Raw genomic sequence first — 20,575 nt, 5'->3', positions numbered from 1 at the left:
AGTAGGCAGAGAATATCAATGTCGAAATCATCTGTGCTCTCGCGATATCGAACCGGCAAATGAGTAGGGGGCCACCCACTATTTGCACAGCGGGGGACAACGAGACGTGGATAAAAAGGCAGGACGAAAGATAACTCACTCTCTTCCCTTCGCTGCAGCCTCCCTCAAGACAACACCGGCTTTGTCTCTCCATTCACCATGCTTGTTCTTTAACCACGTTACTTAATTAAACTACCCATTTGAACCTTTTCAGAGACTCCATTAGTCTCGTTATTTTAAGTTTCTTTCCTGGGAGCGAGAAGATCACAAATTATCAACACTAACTAACCAAACTGTAGCTACAACTGTTGTTATAGAAGAGTGTGACGGCCCCAGGGCCTTTGTCTTACGATGGGGTGGAGCTGAAGAGGCTAATCAGCGCGATCACGGACACCTGGCCGGAGCCGAGGTGCTAGCCAGCTGCCCGGAGTCACATGGCGGCCCCTCTCTCTCTCCAAAGCAGCTCAGCGATCCTCTCCCCTGACCACCCATCTCTGCATTTACCACAATAAATGTGCCGTGGTTTTGTAAACTCGTGTATGTCTCCTTGTCTTTCCGTTGTGGCCTACGAGCCGGTCATAACAAAGAGTAAGTTATTTTTACCTGTAATAAACTACTACTGTTTGATGAGAAATCAAATCATGGTTTGCTATATATGAATGATAAGTTATAGGAGCAAATAATTCAGGGAAGCAAGGATAGGCCTACTAAGTATTTCCATTAAACTTTATTTTTAGAAATGTACAAAATGAACGTAAATATACATATATACACGGTATATTGTCAATTACTCCCCGTTGTCGGCATCTTGCCTATAGCAGCCGGGGCTTTTTAGGACGATGCCTCAGTGTGGTAGTCCAGTCATGTATTGTCCGGCAGGGTCTGGCTGGACGAAATCAAATGCAAATCACAAAATATTAGAGAAACTTAGTTGTTTTAGATTCGTTAGTAGTAGTTGTGGTAGGAGTGTGGATCTATCTAATCAATAGCTTGCCAGCTAATATGCTAACCTAGCTTTGTTTACCTTGGTAGCTAACACGATATTAACGTTAGCTCGAAGGAACGGCAACTATAATGGAGTGTAATAAAACTACTATGAACAAAAGCTAGTGGTTCATATTAGGCTAGCAATAACGTGTTTATAATTGCAATCTTATACGGGTAGTCTGCTACGTTCGGTCATACAATGTTTCCCGCTAGCATGTATAGCTAGCCTCGTTAGCTATACATGCTATCAGCGTCGGAGGAAAGCCAACTGTAATGTACCGTCCTTTGGGGGTCTGTGAGCGGACAAAGAGAGGGGATTTCCTCGTTGTCTCTGCTGGAAGTGTGAAATAAACAGAGTCCCCATTTCAGGGACACCTCTTGGAGGTCTCTAGGCCGTCCTTTGGGGGTCTGTGAGCGGGCAAAGAGAGGGGATTTCCCCGTTGTCTGCTGGAAGTGTGAAATAAACTTAGTTGTTTGATGTTCGTCAGCTTGCCAGCTGGATTACAATGCTAATCTACATTTGCTAGTTGTTCAGTTGTTCAATATGCTATACTATACTATGAACAACAGATAGTGGTTCATATTAGGCTATCAAGCACATGTTTACAATTGCAATCTTATATGGGTAAAAACAATGTTTTTCCGAGCAAACTCATGTCTAGCTCTTAGTAGCCTTGTTGTTTAACTCGGTAGCATACACGCTCGGAACGCCAGCTATAATGTAATTACGTTTCGCGACTGACCGTACAGTTTGATCACCATTTATGTAAACAAGTATTTCCGAGGCACACTTCATATGATCATTATAGTTAGGCTATAAAACAATAAGAGAATACATGAAAAACAGGTATGAAATACTATATGACAGTAAAACAAGAATACAGTTTAAAAAGGGGAGTGATTAGTAAAATATCCATAAAGAAAAAGTACATCTGTTTACAGTTCTGTTTCATATGGGTGTTGAGAGATGTATCCATAGATCTCTTCATTTTGCTCTCAAAAGTGCACCAGATTGATGCTTTTAACTTCAATAATAATTAAAAAAAAAATCTTCTCCGATATGCCGTGAGCTGATTATCGAGCCTTCATTGTAACAGTCGCGGGTGTAGCTGTATGTGCGTGGGGAGTGTTGCAGTAGAACATTTCACTGTAGCCCATAGCATTAATGGGAAACCCTACATGTTAGAGCTATCTATCTATCTATCTATCTATCTATCTATCTATCTATCTATCTATCTATCTATCTATCTATCTATCTATCTATCTGTAGGTAGGTAGGCAGACAGACAGACAGACAGACAGACAGACAGACAGACGGATGGATGGATGGATGGATATATGGATATATAGATGGATAGATGGATAGATAGATGGATAGATGGATAGATGGATATATAGATAGATAGATAGATACTTCATTCATCCCAAATTGTGAAATGTGTGGAAACAATAACATTAAATACAAATGAAAGCAATAGACAGGAATACAGTATATGCATATACAGTAGAAAGGATGCGATGAATATTATAATATTTAATGTAGCCTTACTAAGGCTGACCTAAATACGTTGCTTTTCTACAGATTACCTTACCACTGCACTGGTAAGGTAAAACTAGGCCGATTAATAAGATGTGAAGTGCTTTGTAACTTTGACCCGCTTGACTGAATACACAAAAAACAATGAAGAAAGTTGAACCAATAAACTAACACAAACTAACTGTATCACTATAACATGATGATGATGGTGATTGTTACGACCCTGGGTCGTTATGTCATTTGTGTGTAGATATTTTTCCCTCCTCCTGTATCTGTCCTGTTGTGCTGTGGTCCTACTTATACCGTATACTGGTCCTCTTGCTTGTCTTGAAAACCTCAGAAAAGAAACTACTTTAACCTGTCCTTGTTGGACACGCTTTAATTCATGCAAAAGTGTGAAACCCTTTTCTTTTGGTTGATTCTCGTTTTCTCCTGTTTATACGTCAGAGTAGGTAAGAAGCCTGTAAGTTTATTTTTCTTATTTGTTAGGCAATATTTATGTGTTCAGAGCAACCCGGTATCACGGCAAGACGTGAACATGTGACGATCTACCATGCTGGGAGACGTGAATATATCACGGTTTCGTCCCTTCAAACGTGACAGTTACACGGTATTGTTAACATGGCCCAAACAGTGGAGAAATACCCGGAAGTGCCAAGCAAATGGTCTACCGCGCCTATTGGTCGGTTTTTATTGTCAAAATTAGATGTTTTTAATTTATTTTTTAATCATCACACTTGATTTCGCCGATTTTCTTGTTGCCCTAGCTGGTCGACACCTCTTTTAGCAGAAACAAAGGCTACATTAATGTATTAAATCGATGTTAATCCATGTGTGTGGAGGTGAGGATGTGGAATTAACGGACGTGACGTTGTGCGATTGCGTTGCCAGGCAACCCAATTTACAAACTCTTCAACTACAACCCTAATTATATTTTAAAACATTTTAGAAGGCCTCACGAAATACTTTAATGTAAATTAAAATGTAAATGTGAAGGGGTGTGTGTAATGTGGTGATTGACATTATTCACCCACGGATCTATGGGTTGGGGGTATTGTTCCGCACGGACATTTTAGTTAAACGGACTTACTGTTGATGTGAAATCCGAAAAAAAATACGTTATACACCATAACGGTGCACAGCTGATATAAAAGGACTTGTCGTTTTTAAAGATATTACTGATTTTCTTTGAATATAAGAATGTAAATACTGAGTTGAGAGAATAGTCAGGGGATTTGGGTGATGGGAGACACATCTATGGATTCAGAATTTCAATAGCTTACTGTTAAATGACAGATATACCTTTCTGTCTGTGATGTTTTACAAATCAGATATTATAAGTAAAACATGTGAAATAATATAGCAATATCCTGTACAATTATGTGAAAACATGAATAAAACTACACATCTTCAGATATTATACATACACAAGTGTCCTACACTAATAATACAAAGTTATTATGGCTGTGTGCACCGCCTAGTGGTTAAAGCACGTTATTGAATTAGTTGTGTATATGATATGTCAATGATCCTTAGAAAATCTTGAAATCTTGAAAGGGATATGCAAAATAGCCATTATATACAGTCTTTAATGAACTATTAGTAGAGAATAACGAGTAATGAATATACTTTATAGGGATCTGCAGATAAATGTTTAGTCTTCTCAAGCAGCAACTATCAAATATCTCTCCTGATTGTTGGCACTTGACAATCACCTTTCCCTGAATTTTACTCAGGTGTAACTAAAGCCTGATTTAAGGGTTGTTTATATTTCACATCATTAATCAGAATCTGCAAAGTAACTAAAATAAATGTAGTGGAGTAAAAATACCAGGTTAACCTCTGAATTGTAGTGGAGTAGAATTGCTGTTTTGTTTAGTAATGGATATTGAATATGGAATAAAGGTTTTGACAAGACCTGGTGTAACAATAATCAAAAAGGACATTAAAAGAGCTCCAGATGTCAATGATCTAAACAAAACAGCACACCTGAAATGTATTAAATACTTTATTAAGGGCAGTGAATTAGTTTTTTCTGTATGTTTTTCAAATCAGTGTTATACAGTAAGTGTCATAGACAGTGTTACATTGCTATTATTATCCTTAAAATATATATTATAAAACAAAACCATTTATGATCTTTTTTTTGGGTGGTTTACTAATGACAGTTAATTCTGTTTCTGCTATTGATGGTTTCATTTTTGTGAAAAATAATCAAATAATCAAATTCAATAACGTGCTTTAACCACTAGATGTGCCTTTCTATCAGCTGTGCACCGTTATGGTGTAAATACAGCCTATCTACCAATTGGATCAAATATAAAAGTCAGCCGAATTATTATTGATACTGCAAGGAGACGTATTGTGTGAAAATAAATGTAAGATGTTGTTTAATTGCGGATATATTTATGATCCACGTCACGTTTTCAGTTTTGGCGGCAGTGCTTCCTGTTTGTCCAGAAGTCTTCTCATCAGGGCTCTATAAATACAGAACTACGGCAGATGTGTCATATTTAATGCAGCCAAACCGTGTATTACAATGCCGTTATGTGATGACCTCCAAAGAGAAAAGCAAGCAAACTCGGAATAAAGTATTATTTTATTTTTTTTAAATGTTTTCGGATTTCACATCAACAGGAGTCCGGTTAACTAAAATGTCCGTGCGGAACAATACCCCCAACCCATAGATCCGTGGGTGAATAATGTCAATCACCACATTACACACACCCCTTCACATTTACATTTTAATTTACATTAAAGTATTTCGTGAGGCCTTCTAAAATGTTTTAAAATATAATTAGGGTTGTAGTTGAAGAGTTTGTAAATTGGGTTGCCTGGCAACGCAATCGCACAACGTCACGTCCGTTAATTCCACATCCTCACCTCCACACACATGGATTAACATCGATTTAATACATTAATGTAGCCTTTGTTTCTGCTAAAAGAGGTGTCGACCAGCTAGGGCAACAAGAAAATCGGCAAAATCGAGTGTGACGATTAAAAAATAAATTAAAAACATCTAATTTTGACAATAAAAACCGACCAATAGGCGCGGTAGACCATTTGCTAGGCACTTCCGGGTATTTCTCCACTGGTTGGGCCATGATAACAATACCGTGTAACTGTCACGTTTGAAGGGACGAAACCGTGATATATTCACGTCTCCCAGCATGGTAGATCGTCACATGTTCACGTCTTGCCGTGATACCGGGTTGGTTCAGAGATTTGTTTGTTTTGTGGGTTGTTGCGTTTCTTTGTTAAAAACTTTGGTAATTAAAATTACCAAACGGCATTCTCTGTCTCGGTGTCCATGTTCTTGGGAGTGGGAAGAGTTGGGAGAGGGCAATTTTATGCTGCGCCTAGTTTCCCTAGATCTGGGCGTAACAGTGATAAAGAATGCATCTAACATAGCCGTAGGAACATGTTTCAAATGGGGGGTGCTGTGGGGATGATACCAGGGCCGGTTCTGACCAATTTGCTGCCCTATAGGCAAGATTTTAGCTGGCATCCCCCCCCCCCCCCCCCCCCCCCCCGTCGAGGCGTGCAGGAAACTAAACCCACCTCCCCTGAACATGGGTCGACTGAAGAGTCTCGTCATGCCTGCCTACAAGAAGTAGCGCTGAACAAAGTGACTAGAAGGCAACCACACACTTATAAAAAAAAAACACACTTTATAAAGTCAGGCAACACTAACCAGGCTTCGTGTGATTCTGTTTATTTGTACCTTACTTTGACCATCCGTTCGCTGTTATTGATCATTGTGGAGAGCAGACAGACGTTTTGTTTTGTATCATAGCAGCTATCGGATGGAATCAATACATGGGCTGCAACTTAAGGGGAACTGGGGATATGTATCGCTGCTTGTGTCACAGTCAGACAGTGAATACTTTAGAGCCGTGTGAGCTAACCCGGAGCTAACGGGAGAATAAACTCCCGTGGAAGAGCAGCCAGCACTGCAGCGGTCGGTAAATGCCACTGAAACACATTAATAAACAATGAACCACGGCACTCTGGAGAAAAGTATAAGGTTGGAGAAGTCGTTATTTAATTTAATCTGGCTTCGTATGATTAAAAGCAACACGATCATTGACCCGACGCAGACCCCCGTTGTTGTTGTTGTTGTGAGCGCCGTTGGGGAGCAAATCAGCGATGTAAACGGTGACGTCATGACGCAGCAGCGGCAGCACCATCCCGGCTCTGGGCGGTGTGAACAAAGCGGGAGCAGAAAAGGGAAACCGGAGATGAACCAGAAAAGCTCTAGCACGGAGCTAGAATGGGAAAAGCGCTGGTGTGAAAGCCGCATTATTGACATGTTGGACAGCTTATATAAAAAAGCTTCAAATGTATTTAATATTGTATTAACATGTTTTAACACGTCACATCCTCTAAGGGGGTCCGGGGGTATGCCCCCCCGGGAAGATTGTTTTTAACATTTTAAAGTAAAATGCTTCAATCTGGAGCACTTTGAGCATAATTACAAGAGACTGGATCTAGGGGGTACAACTCTAAAACACCCATATGAAGAAGATCGGTTTACATTTTAATAACCAAATAAGTATGTGAACATAACCAATAACCTACCATAGCCAATAACAAATAAATGTAACGTACTTTATTTTTGTTGTTCATTTATATCTTATTTTACCTAGTTAACAGTTATTTATTTATGCATATTTTTTAATCTCTCCAGTTTTAAAGGATATTTTTGGTTTACTGTCTATAGTATACATTGGAATGATTTCAAACCTGTTTTTATTTATCCTAATAATTATAAAGGAGTGCCTTGGAAATATTTGTTTACATAAATTGTGACCAAACCGTTTGAGACCCACTGAGATAACTTAGACTTAAGTGAACTATTTAAACACTCAGAGTCCTTTACCTCACTGAGCCTCTCAGGGCACATGGAAAATGTAACCGGGGTGAAAAGGGTGTTATCTTTACTTAATTATTAATGTTGTTACATCAATGCCGAAAATTAGTTTTTTTTGTATTATATTTGTATTATATTTCCATTAATCTTGTGGACGTGCAGATTCCCTGTCCTCCATCAGGGGGTGCTGCAGCACCCTCAGCACCCCTACTTCCCATGGCCATGGCATCTAACCATGCGGAAATGTCGTCATCAGCAGGCCATCACGTGGCTTCCGAAAATAACCGAGTGACACGAGTAGATTTTAGCCGAGACCGGCGGAAAGGTTGTCTCAAAACTCCGTGTGTGTAAAAAGACGATCCACAAGCAGAGATTTGAGATCCACAAGCAGAAATGTGAGATCCACAAGCGCATTTTTGGTTGACAAATACAAAATGGATTCACAAATGCCTGATCGAAAGTTGTAAATGTTAAAGAGATATTAAGATCTTTTTTTTATTTGTAAAAATATTTTGCCCATTTGCAGATCCGTTTTACATTTGCAAATGTATTTGTGAGTTTGCAAATCTTTTAAATACATTTGTGGATGGTGTTTTACATTTACAAATCACATATTTAGTTATTTACACACAAATTATGTTTCTGTTCACACAAATAATTATGAGACATATCTATGCCCATATTGTTAGTGTGGCCGACACACCCACGAACCATTTCCTCCTCAGAAAAATACTACCTCTCGCAGGGACTATCTGGCGGTGGCGGGGGAAAAGGTTCGCGCGAACTAGGGACTAGTTCCAAATCCTTTTTGGTGTGAAACCAAATCTCCCCCGTTTATCGGCCTAGTTCGGAGGGAAAAGTACTCCGGTGTGAAAGCGCCAAAGGTAAGGGGCACAGGTGGAAACAATCACAAACGCAGGCGACACATAGGGGCGGGGAGCACAGCGACTTGAAACGAGAGGGAGAATTACTTTTCAAAATATAAACAGGAGGAGACAAGACAAAGGGACATGACAAAAGCTAATTTAAAGAATATAACTTTACAATAATCTTTCGAGACATGACAATACACTTATATGTGTTAGTTGAGTAGGTGGGAAAATAGGATTATTTTAAAGAATGCAGATGGCTCTGTAATTGTTAGAGGGCTCCAGGATAATGAGAGCAGCCACAGCCCTGTCATTGACGACTGTCTGGTGTGAAGAGTCCTATCTACAACTGAACATATGTACAACCAAAGACATGGTAATTGATTTTAAAATCCCCACATACATGAAGTCTTATCCATCAAGAACCAGACAGTGGAATTTGTGCAATCACACAAATATCTTGGGAAAGCTATTGACTCAAAATGAGCTTTGAAGCAAACTGTGAAGTTAGACTTTTAAAAAGTGGTGGGGACAAGTCCCCAGCGTAAATGACACCTATGCTAACAACCACTATGAAAAGGGGAAAAAACCCACTATGAAGAGACACACAATGACTACAAACAGATAAACAAAACAACTACAAAGATTGTCTTGCTCGTCTGTGGGAGAGATGGTGGGGCTTTCGGCATTTACCCAGGGGGTATAGTCTCATAACCATGACTTGACATGATTCACAAGCCAAGCTTCAGGTTTAACCTCATGTTGCCATTTCTGAAAGCTTCCCCCACCCTGCAGACATATCCCTCTGTCCTCACCAATCCACTTCAATAGTCTCCACACTTGCCGTGTGTTTATATCTTATCCCTATCTAATTATTCCTCTCTAGACCTTACATGTGAAGTTTGAACTGAACTGCTGGCTGGATCTGAATTTCAACATGTCACACAGACATGAAGAGTCAACAAATGACTGTCCAATGAACTGTTAGCAGGGGGTGGTGCCTCAGCAGGTGGCCGCTGACCTGCAACAGTTGGTACCTGAAGTCAGGAGAGTCTATTGTACTCATTAACTCTCAATAAAGACAGACATGGAGCTCGGCTCAACGGTTAGTGCTGTGAGGAGTCAGAGGGTGCTGCTGGGGGACGAAATACGTCCTGCTGTCATCCTGATAAAGGATGGGAAGATTCATCAGATACTCTCAGACATTTCTGTGGACGTTCCCTGTGAGGTAAGTACGTTTGTGGATGGAATGGTACATCTATGTTTATATATCATGGAAGCTCCTCATAATGTGTTGACACTCATGTCCCCCTGTTTGTGATCCCACCTTGGGGCAGGTGTTGGATGTGGCTGACAGTGTGGTGATGCCCGGCATCGTAGATTCCCACGTCCATGTGAATGAACCGGGCCGCACCTCCTGGGAGGGGTTCTGGACCGCCACCAGGGCTGCTGCAGCTGGAGGGGTGACAACCATTGTGGACATGCCACTGTAAGTCTGCAGACCCCCCCCCCTCTCAGAGTCAATCAAATCCCACTGTCTGACCTCTCAGGGTCACCAGCGGGGGGTAAAGTTTGCAGGGTAAATGTAATTAAAAAAACAACAACAAAAAAAACATCCAGTTTTGCAGAACTGTAATAAGTCCTTCCAATCAGTGCATTCGGCCCTCATGCCTGCGTAAGCTCATTGTGTGTCACAAGGGACTTTTAAATAATGTTGTTTTCTTTGTGCAAAAAGTGATGAAAAAGCAAATCACTTTTCTTTATGTTTTTACTATCTATTCCCGTGTGCCAATCTCTAATTTAGGCAGTTTTTTTTTTTTAAATCCCCACAGAAACAGCATCCCTCCGACTACCACACTTGGCAATTTTCGCGATAAGATGAAGGAGGCGACAGGGAAGTGTTTTGTGGACACAGCCTTCTGGGGAGGTGTGATTCCTGGCAATCAGGTACAGTGGAACAGCTTGGATGAAAATTAATCCATTCTGAGGTAAAAATGACTAAATAATAACCAAACACGAACAAACAAATGTATTCTTAGCTAGAACTTCGGCCCCTGATGGAGGCAGGAGTGGCTGGCTTCAAGTGTTTCCTCATCCACAGTGGGGTGGAGGAGTTCCCCCATGTGACGGACTGTGATCTGCACGCAGCCATGCAGCAGCTGCAGGGCACAGGAAGTGTCTTGCTGGTAACTCACAACCTGCAGCCCTCACCTTAACATGACCACATGAAGAACATCAATGTAACGGAGATACCTTCTGCTGTGTCTCCTTTAGTTCCATGCAGAGAGGGATGTCCAGCAGACAGCAGAAGAGGATGGCGGTAACAACATATTTACTTTACTATTCAGTATCTGCCTGCGCTATACTATCTTCAGCCAGAGTGTACAGAGCGGAGTGTGTAAAAAAGATACATTTTGCATTCTCTCAATAACAATTTGTGAACTTCTGCCTTAAAGATCTCCTATCATGCTATTTGTAGGCATATATTATAGGTCTCAGATATATACAACTATATAAAAACATGTCTATGATGTGTTTTGCTCAAAATACCAAACAGATCATGCATTTTAGACATCCCTCATATCCCTCTATTACAGGACTGTTAGAGAACTGCAGGTTTGGGGTCCTTAGCTTGAACAAACAAAAAAGAGGAGGGGGAGCTAATGCCTGCTCAGAATGACCGTACGGCAGCTACGGTTAAATTCTGCCGTGATTAAACGCCATCATGTTCCAAACCACATCAAGGATTATTTCTGAAACAGTATGGAGCTTTTTTACACATACTCTCTCCAGTACAGGTTAGCTCTGAGTGTTAGCGATGCTTGCTAATGTAAACCAAGACCATATTACGTCAAAAACAGTCGGGCATTGTTTCTGATAGCAACGTTTCTGATAGTGGGTCCACATTTCCGATATTACGTCATATCGGACGAAAATCTGGATCAGCTCCGTTGTACCCCCGTTTTTCGAGATTTGGGTAGGGAGGAAAAGAGAGAGGGTTTTATTTTCTGACACTTTGTGAGTCTCCTGACACACCGGGGACACATGTTTATGTATAAAAGACATCAACAAGTGCATTTTGCATGATAGGTCCCCTTTAAGGGTTCCGACAACAGCCATATTGGCTTGAAAATGGTGGAATGGGGCACTAGATTTTATTATTTACTGTTTGTTAGCTGGCTAATCTTCTGCTCCACCTCCACCGGCTAGTAGGGCTGCACGATTTTGGGAAAAAATGTAATTGCGATTTTTCTGACAAATATTGCGATTGCGATTCGATTTGCGATATTTGTTTTTAAGCGACCCAACGGAAGTTTATTGTAAAATGCGGCCATATCTCCGGCTAGGAAGGTCGCATCAACATGCTCCCGTCTCTAGCACCCCCGCAGCCCGAGCTACGAGTGAAAGAACTAAACTTACATGAAACTTCCGTTGGGTTGCTTTAAAGTCAAGCTTCAGTTTAAGATTCACCCTGTAATAGAAACATGTGATGGAGCCTTACTAACCTGACTCAGAGGCTTTGTTTCACCAAACCATCTAGGAAAGCTCCATTGGAAGCCATTTGGAAAGGGCAGGCACTTTCAAAAATACTTGGCAGGTGATTGGATCAATCTGTGTATCACCTTCTATCATGGGCCACTTCTGATTGGTTAACAATGGCTGATACATGTGGACTAGATCAGAACACATGATGTTGCTGCCATTGCACAGGATAGACCACGCTCTGACCCCCAGGAGTTTGTGCTTTCTGAGGAAGGTTTCTGGAACCGCAAGCTGGAGGTCTGTGTCCAGAGCTATTGTCCACTTCACTTTCTGCAAAGTAATCTCTTTATCGGCAGTTAGGGCAAGTTAGCCAGCCATCTCTGGCCCCTTTATGGTATGATACACTTCAAAGCTACTGAAATCTATCAAAGGGACAATAAATGTTCCCTGGAAGAACCTCTTGCGAGACCAGAAAACAGAAAAGTATTTTGAATGTTTTCATCAAACTGAATGTTTCACTTAAGTGCGCCGTGACATTTTCTTTGAGATATCAAGTTGACATTTTTCACAATTGTGATTTTTGGGAGTTTTCTCAGCTAGAGAAACTTTTGTTATATATACTTAATTTATAAATATAATATAAATATATATATATACTTAATATATCCATAAATCAAGGTTTATAATAGCACAGTATTGACTTCATACTGATGGTTTGGTCCTACACCTCTTCCCACTTAAGACCCTTCCCAGTACTCCACCTTCCTGAAGTCCAGACCAGATGTAATGGAGACGGAAGCCATTCGCACCGTCACAGAACTCTGCCTCGAGTTCCAGTAAGAATAAAATAACCTTTAAATCATAGAAGATCATTCTGGGCAGCATGTGGTTGTGAATGTAGCTTTGATGCTACACTGAGCTAACCTCTCTGCTCCAGGGTGCGCTGCCACATCGTGCACCTGTCCTCTGCAGAGCCTCTGAAGCTGATCCAGGCTGCGCGGCAGGCCGGAGCGCCCCTGACCGTGGAGACCACCCACCACTACCTCAGCCTGTGTGCTGAGAACATACCTGCAGGCGCCACACAGTTCAAGTGCTGCCCCCCCATCCGAGGATCTGCTAACCAGGTAAACACAAGCGGATGCACAGTGGATCAACACCTCAACAACAACAACTTCACTGCACTTTCTATTTTATTCTTTGTTCACTTGGGATTGCTTTTGTCCTCACAGGAGCAGTTATGGTCTGCACTGAAAGCTGGGCAGATTGACATGGTGGTGTCGGATCATTCCCCCTGCACCCCCGATCTGAAGAAACTGGAGAGAGGAGACTTTACTGAGGCATGGGGAGGAATTTCCTCTCTACAATTTGGTAACTGCACTATTAATAATACAGTGTATTACAATAAATGAATAACATATTGTATGTTTTTCATCACCTGGAGCAACTAACCTGGCACCACTGTTACTGCAAACCTAATGCATCATAAAATAATATCATTATATTCCAATGATTTGAGACTGTTTATACCCAAACTCCATTAACAGTTGCATTGCATTGCAAACTGCACACAGATTCAGCCATCGTCCAGGATGTCAAAATGCAAATTATTGATTAAATTATAGTGTTTTAGCATCTTTAAGGTAATTGTTTTGTTTTTATGGCAGCAGACAGCAGACACCTGTTTTCAGCTAGAAGCTCTGATCATCTGAATATGCTGTATAATGCACCTTTGTTGTATGGGAAAGTAGTTTTTAGGAGACAGAGTTGCCAGGATGCACTCAAACTTTGTTGGTTGGGTTTACCTTGTTATAACCCTCATTGTTGGTACTTGTTTGATTTGACATCATGTTCTGTCTGAAAATAGTCAACGGTCATTGACTTATCAGTTCACATTTAGATGTGTGTATTAATATGCATATGGGGCTTTTAGCTGTGCATCAGATGATGCACCAGCCACCATAATTCATTGTTCAAGGAGCAGCTTCAGTTCTTTACATGATAAATCCTCTCTGCTGATAGCTGAACACATTGGCTAAAATGCACATCTTAAACCTGGCCTGTGTAATAGTACAGGAAATGTATGTGCAAAGGTTCTTTTAGATTGGATTATTGGCTCTCTCCCACCTATAACCCTTCTGACAGTCACTCGCAGGGCGAAGTTCACAGGGAGGCAAACAAGAGCTGAGAGACAGAACAATTATTTACCGTTCAGACAGTGAGAGGGGTCAAAGTCGGACACCAGGTCCACTCTCATCCACAGTGTTAACTACTTTTTCCGAATTCAGGAAATTCTGAAATATTTGATTGTTTCAGCTCAATTCTTTTTTAGGCCTGTTAACCTCTGCACCTCTCAAACACTCTCAGGTCTGCCTCTGTTCTGGAGCTCGGCCAGTAAGAGAGGCTTCCAGCTGAGTGACGTGGTGAGGCTCCTCAGCCGGAACACAGCCCAGCTTAGTCGCCTTGACAACCAGAAGGGCTGCCTCGCCCCCGGTTACGATGCTGACCTGGTCATATGGGACCCTGAGAGAGAATTTGAAGTTTGTATTACAATAATGATAATACATTATATATATTGTACCTTTCATAATAACATGATTACAAAGTACCTCACAACAGCTCTTCTTGTTGACTGTTAAGTTTCACCTTTTGTCATTTTTGCCTTTATTTCGTTATTTGTATTTGTTTTTATTTTGTTATTATTATTATTGTATTTTATATAATGCCATATGTTCTAATCAAGGAGGGTTCCTATATTTATACATAACATGATTAATGTATAAAATCTTTATACGTACATGTTTATAACTTACAATTTTAGGAATATTAATTTTTTCGAGATACACAGCAAGGGAATAATGAAAGTGAATGCACATTCAAGAATGGTGTTTTCAAAAGACTTTAACAAAGATGTGGTTGTCGGATCTCCTGATAGTAAAGGCCCTGCTCCTGGTTTTCAATCTATCTCTCGGAATCTCTAAAAAAGAGACCTACCTAAGTTTTTATATATTAAGGACAAAGTAAAGCTATATACTCTATTGCACTGTATTCATTTACATTTCTGTCATGCTTCACAGATTACAGAAGGAGGCATACATCATAAAAACAAGGTACACCACATTAAAAGAAGAAATTGATTAATGTAAGAAGAAGCTTTGTTTATCATTTTAACATTTAAGTGTGTGTGTGTGTGTGTGTGTGTGTGTGTGTGTGTGTGTGTGTGTGTGTGTGTGTGTGTGTGTGTGTGTGTGTGTGTGTGTGTGTGTGTGTGTGTGTGTGTGTGTGTGTGTGTGTGTGTGTGTGTGTGTGTGTGTGTGTGTGTGTGTGTGTAGCTCACTCCTTACCTTGGCCTCAGTCTGCAGGGTGTGGTGTGTGCCACGCTGGTCCGGGGTCAGCTGGTGTACAGAGAAGGCTGCTTCTGCCCCGAGCCTTTGGGCAAGCTGCTCCTCATCCCCCCGGAAAGATCGCAGAAATAGCAACAAGCTATAATGAAATCATACGTAATTAAAGTACTGATAATAAAAACGAATTCATACTTATTAGTGCCTTCTTTTTCAGGAATTTGAGACCACGTTAGCACACTTTATCACAACAAAATCAAACAAGCTTTCCAGATTGTGTGATTTGCATCTGCATGTGTTCACAATGTGTTTGCATCTGTAAAACCTTAATATGATATGATTCGTGCCATGCTCTTTTTATTTGAATAAAAGCCTTCAAATGGAGTTCACATTGTTCCTGTAGATATACATTATATCGTTCTTCTTTATAGCTTCAGTATGCTCTTAATCCCATAAAAAACAGTATGAAAGGCCTATTTTGTTAACACTGGCCTATATGTAATATGGTTGTGTGTCAAACTGACAGCTGTAATGTACTGGAACTATTCTACTCTCAAAAGTAATACATTAAAAAAAAGCCACTGAATCTTTTGGGGGACAACACAATTGATAACATAAGCCTTATTTTCCTTATTGATGATAAAATGTATACCCTTAAATCTGGTCAACTTTTATAAGACTGTTGCAGACCTCCAAACATTATTTTAGCCTATACACACTGTACACATATTTAAGGGTTGTTGGAGTAGAATACCTCTGCTACGCGCCGTTCGTTGGATGAGGCTGGATCTCTATTAAATTAAGAAAGGAATTGAAAACACCGGAATCAAAGTTATAACAAATTATCTGAGTTTACTTCTAGTAGGAAACCAAACACATATACAAGTTATACAGAGTACTCCGGGTACCCCGGGCTTTTAGATTTGTGATGCGATGCGGACAAATGCGTCAGGACCCGCCAACTCATCAAACCAAAAAGAAATTGGACTTCAGGTTTGTGATGCGATACGGACACAGTTCTCAGGACCTGCCACTCACCAAACCCAAAAGCATTTTTACACTCAAAATCATCAGTATTTCTATCCATTTTTGGGGCGGAGATGGGTCATCTCTTCCTTCCCACTTTTCTCCCAAGCGAATTAGAGAACCCCTGGGGAGGAGCTGTTTAAACTGACCACCTCCTCCAAGTGTCCTGACTGGCTGGATTCGCTTCTGGCCGAGGTCAATCAGAGTTTCGAACAGAGTGAGACCCCAAACCACACTAGGTCAAAAGTCAATGTTTATCTTTACCTTATCTTACTCTACATTCCTTCCCAGGGGTTCTTTTCACCTAAACCATTCTCCCACAGACATTTAAACTCTTCTTCACTTATTTTACGATGTCTTTTAACGACTTAGTGACCGCATCTGGCTCTTAGTGGTGATAAGGATCAATGTTGGTGTGTGAAACACAGAATCTCTAAGTCAGTGAATTTAAAAGTGAGAATAACATTCTTTTTCTAAGTGATTATCAAAACCCGTTTGTGATTACATAAAACATTTCAAACAATATATGTTTACTTCAATACAGTGTAGAATCATATCTTTTTACTTCAATCCCCCTTTTGATCTCACCTCACGAGATCAACATATAGCATTTGAAACATTCCTACTGACATCATTTATACTGTGTCCCAATATTCATATAACTCCATCAGAAGCCGGGATGTAGAGCACTTTAAACTGTTAGGAATCAATCCCCAACAATAACTTCTTATGACAGTATAGGGAGAATAAAATATGTCTAAAAAAGTCCGTCCTTGTCGGCTGAGTCATCTTTACTCTTCCCTCAATGGTGGAACTGATGAGTCTTAACACACAATGAGCAGATACAAGGCACACAACAACAACCACATGTCACCAAAATGGCAATAAAAGTAGCCACAGAAATCAGAAAAGACATTATCATACTTTTCCCTCTTTTGGTAACACATAGTTCTGTAGAATAAAAAATACAAATCCCTTACATTATGGGATATAAAAATAAAGTTGAAAGTTCCTCAAAAAAAAAAATGGATTGTTCAGACAAAGTTCCACACCGGCTATATCAACCTGTTTCAGCGGGAAATGGAGTTCCCTGTGCCATCTTGGTTTGCCATATCTTCGTCCCCCCAGCCCGCTGACGGCGGCTTCTGGGGTGCTTGCTAGAGAGATGTGGCCTGATTGTCCTCCCCCGGCCCGCTGATGGCGGCTTCCGGGTCGATGCTGGAGAGATGTCCCGATCCTCCTCCTCCGGTCTGCTGATGGCGCCTCCTGGGTCGACTGCCTTGACGAGAGCCAGATCTGTTCTGATGTCGTCCAGGGTCCTCGCGACGAGGGCCAACTCTGTTCTGATGTCGTCCAGGGTCCTCGCGACGAGGGCCAACTCTGTCCTGATGTCGTCCAGGGTCCTCGCAGGTGTTTTTCCCGACCGCAGACTGGCTCCAGTGGTACCAGTTGTCTCCCTTTCCATCTAGGCGAACGGCATGGGAGGTCCCCTCCAACCAGACGTAATCTGCTGTGTTGGCCTTGTGTTTCTCGGGTCCCCCTTTTGACGTCAGCAGCCTGTGTGGAGAAGTCTCATACCAAGCCCTTAAGTTGCTGGAAATATGGTTTTGAAATCATCTCAAAAAATCTAAATCAAAATCAAAATCAAAAATCAAAATAAAAATCAAAAATAGAACAAAAATAAAAATAAAACAAAAAAGGAACAAACTAACAAAACAAAAAATAACCAAAGCTAGATTATTTTAAATGTATCAATTTCTCTTAAAAGCAACAAATAAAACAAAACAAAAAATACCAAAACTAGTATTTTAAATTGATAAATTTCTCCTAAAAACGTAATAATCTCACATACATATTGTCTGATGTATATCCTATCCTTTTCCCCCTTTTTCTGAAATAGAACGCCGTTAACGGTGTTCTTATTTTCAGAAACATCGAGCCTTATACATCAGTTATTTAATATCAGCTATATATTTACTATTACTATTACTTATATATCAGGCATTAAATGTCAGCCTTCTTCCATGATCGACCTCGTCTACATTATCTGACTTATATTGATACGTGTCTGTTTGTATTTATTTAATATACTGGGCAATTATTGATAACTTTTTGAATCTCCCTCTTTTCTTAACAACTTGAGGTATGGCTATTTTGAAATCTGACTTGGTTAAGAGATGATTCGTTTATTGGTGAGAGGCACACTCTTGCCCTGGTGATTGGGTGGGGGTGAATATTTAGGGAGAGTTCCTTACAATCTCCAGATCTTCCTCTCAGTGTAGAGGCCATAAAACCTTTTAATGGGCTCTGTGGTCTGTTCAGATTTAGATTTTCTTCCTCTCCAGAGGTCACACCTGTCTTTGACCCTGTATGCTGCTTTGAGTCTGCAGCACCTCAGGAGCAGAGAAAGTGGAGATCTCTTCCCAAAAGTGTAAGCCCCCACATGAGCAACATAGCAACACATTAAACTCCCTGACTTGTTTGTAAAGCGTTCTTTAAGGCCTGAATTGAGTCTGCTGTTGTGTAACGGAAAATCCCATTTCCAAAAAGGGTCAGTTTAATAGCCCTTATCATATTATCGCTCTGTGCTTGCATGCTAGGACCTATTGTCTTTGCCAGAGCTGCTGCTATTCTTTCTACATGTTTTAGCTCCATATTAGCAGGGTTCACTAACATGGTTGGTTGATCCAGTTTAAGATTTTCAATATCTTCCATTACTATTTCCAACATTCCTTATCCCTGAATATCAGGTCTAACAATGTGTTTTCCTTTAGGAGTATTAGATGGGATACTCATAAGTGGCATTTGTGAGCCCTTATCTCCTTAGGGTGGAGGTAGGGTCTCAGACATTATACCACCTTCTCGTTGCTCTCTGTCTCTCAAGTATTACACAGATTTGACTTTAAAAAAATCACACAGAGCTTCTCATACCTTATCATATCACATTCAGGCAAATTTTTATTGTGCGATGTTTATTTCAACAGATAGCGTGACTTCCAGAAGTAGGCTTCTACAATCTCCTCACGGTGATTGCGACTTCAGGTCAAGAGTTAAAAACTCAGTCAACAAAATCTCTTTATCGTCATGTTTAATGAGCCTGATTATCCCCACAACAGTTTTGTGATGAGATACGGTCGTTCCAAATAATTAGTTGGAGGTCGCGTCTCTCTCCTCCTCTATCACCCACCATATAACAATTACAGACATTTTATACATTTAAAGCACCACGAAAGGTAACCGCATTAATCAATCTTATCATGATCTGCGGGGAATGCAACCCTTTTTTACACCTTTTGCAGCCTTTAACCTGTTCCACTCTGAGCCTGTTTTTCAGGTCTCAGGCTCGAAAATGACATTCCCAGAACAAATGACCATATCTTCCCTTCTAAAAGGGTTAAATGAATAATCTTTTTTCTCAAAGTAATGATAAACCTGTGAGTTGGATGTAGAAGTGTCAGAATCAATATAAATGTTTTTTATTTTAAAGAAAATTCAGATTTTACATAGTAAAAAACTGTAAATTATAGTGTCCGTCCAAAAATTATTTTTTACGGATAGTGAAAACTACCCTTGGATGATGGGTTAGTAGACTAAAAGCTTTAGGAATCCAAAGTACAACATATAATAAGTACCCTGTATCAAGATTGATGCAAAACAAGTGAAATTTGACCTTTTTAGAGAGATTTAGCCAAAAACTGGGCCATCTGGGGTCATTTGGGTGGATTTGACCTATCTCTGGCCCCCCTTGCTCGATTTGGTTGGTTGACATACCCTTGTGACCGTTAGAGCCAATAGAATCGAAGGGGGAGGACAACACCCACACAAGCTGTAAAGAAAAAATGTGGGCGCTTCGCGTGTGGAAAACGAAACCAAACTGGAGGAATGTCTCCTTCTGGAGTTTGGAAACTAAAACGCAGTTGTATTGCTTATGGATTATCAGAAATAATTTCAAAGAAGGCACAGACACATAGGATGAACCTATGGATTAACTGCAGCATCGTTTTTTTATCGTTTTAATGCCATTGAAGACCACTTTTGACCAAGGTAAGCCATATTTACGTGTTTAGCTTCTTAGCTCCACATGTGACGATGTACGCTTTCGTTGATAGCGTCGCGAATGTTTATCACTGAGTGTTGAGGTGGGCACCGGTAGATTCAGTGTCTCCAGGACACCAAAAACGAGTGGTTGGCTGTGCATCTAGGATAAGTAATAAGGGAGTTATGAGTGAGTTTAAGTGCCTTTGTAGGTCCCGTTTTTTTCGATCGAGGCTAATTCAGAGGCTGAGTGCTAGCATTGAGGGGTTTTTTTGAAAAAAAAAATTAAAAAGATCAGTTAGCTGAGTTTCTTCCCGTTACATGGATATAACACATTCATAGTTTTATTCAATATTAAGATTCCTTAGACGTTGTTTCCTGCAAATTA

The 20,575-nt window shown here is 40.5% G+C and overlaps 1 protein-coding gene across 1 annotated transcript; it reads left to right on the top strand.

The window, feature by feature from the left end:
- Nucleotides 1-8,184: 8,184 nt before the first annotated feature.
- zgc:103559 (uncharacterized protein LOC494056 homolog) lies at nucleotides 8,185-15,510 on the top strand. Its single transcript, XM_034140910.1, has 12 exons — nucleotides 8,185-8,320; nucleotides 9,192-9,533; nucleotides 9,643-9,794; nucleotides 10,138-10,252; nucleotides 10,345-10,491; nucleotides 10,580-10,625; nucleotides 12,531-12,624; nucleotides 12,726-12,912; nucleotides 13,018-13,156; nucleotides 14,153-14,325; nucleotides 14,863-14,895; nucleotides 15,118-15,510. Exons 2-12 carry the CDS (start codon nucleotides 9,393-9,395, stop codon nucleotides 15,259-15,261), a joined length of 1,371 nt encoding a protein of 456 aa, XP_033996801.1. The 5' UTR covers nucleotides 8,185-8,320; nucleotides 9,192-9,392; the 3' UTR covers nucleotides 15,262-15,510.
- Nucleotides 15,511-20,575: the final 5,065 nt, after the last annotated feature.

This window comes from Trematomus bernacchii, unplaced genomic scaffold, assembly GCF_902827165.1.
Source record: "Trematomus bernacchii unplaced genomic scaffold, fTreBer1.1, whole genome shotgun sequence".
NCBI lineage: Eukaryota > Metazoa > Chordata > Actinopteri > Perciformes > Nototheniidae > Trematomus > Trematomus bernacchii.
Note: the sequence above shows the minus strand (reverse complement) of the source record. Positions and strands in the feature narration are given on the sequence as shown.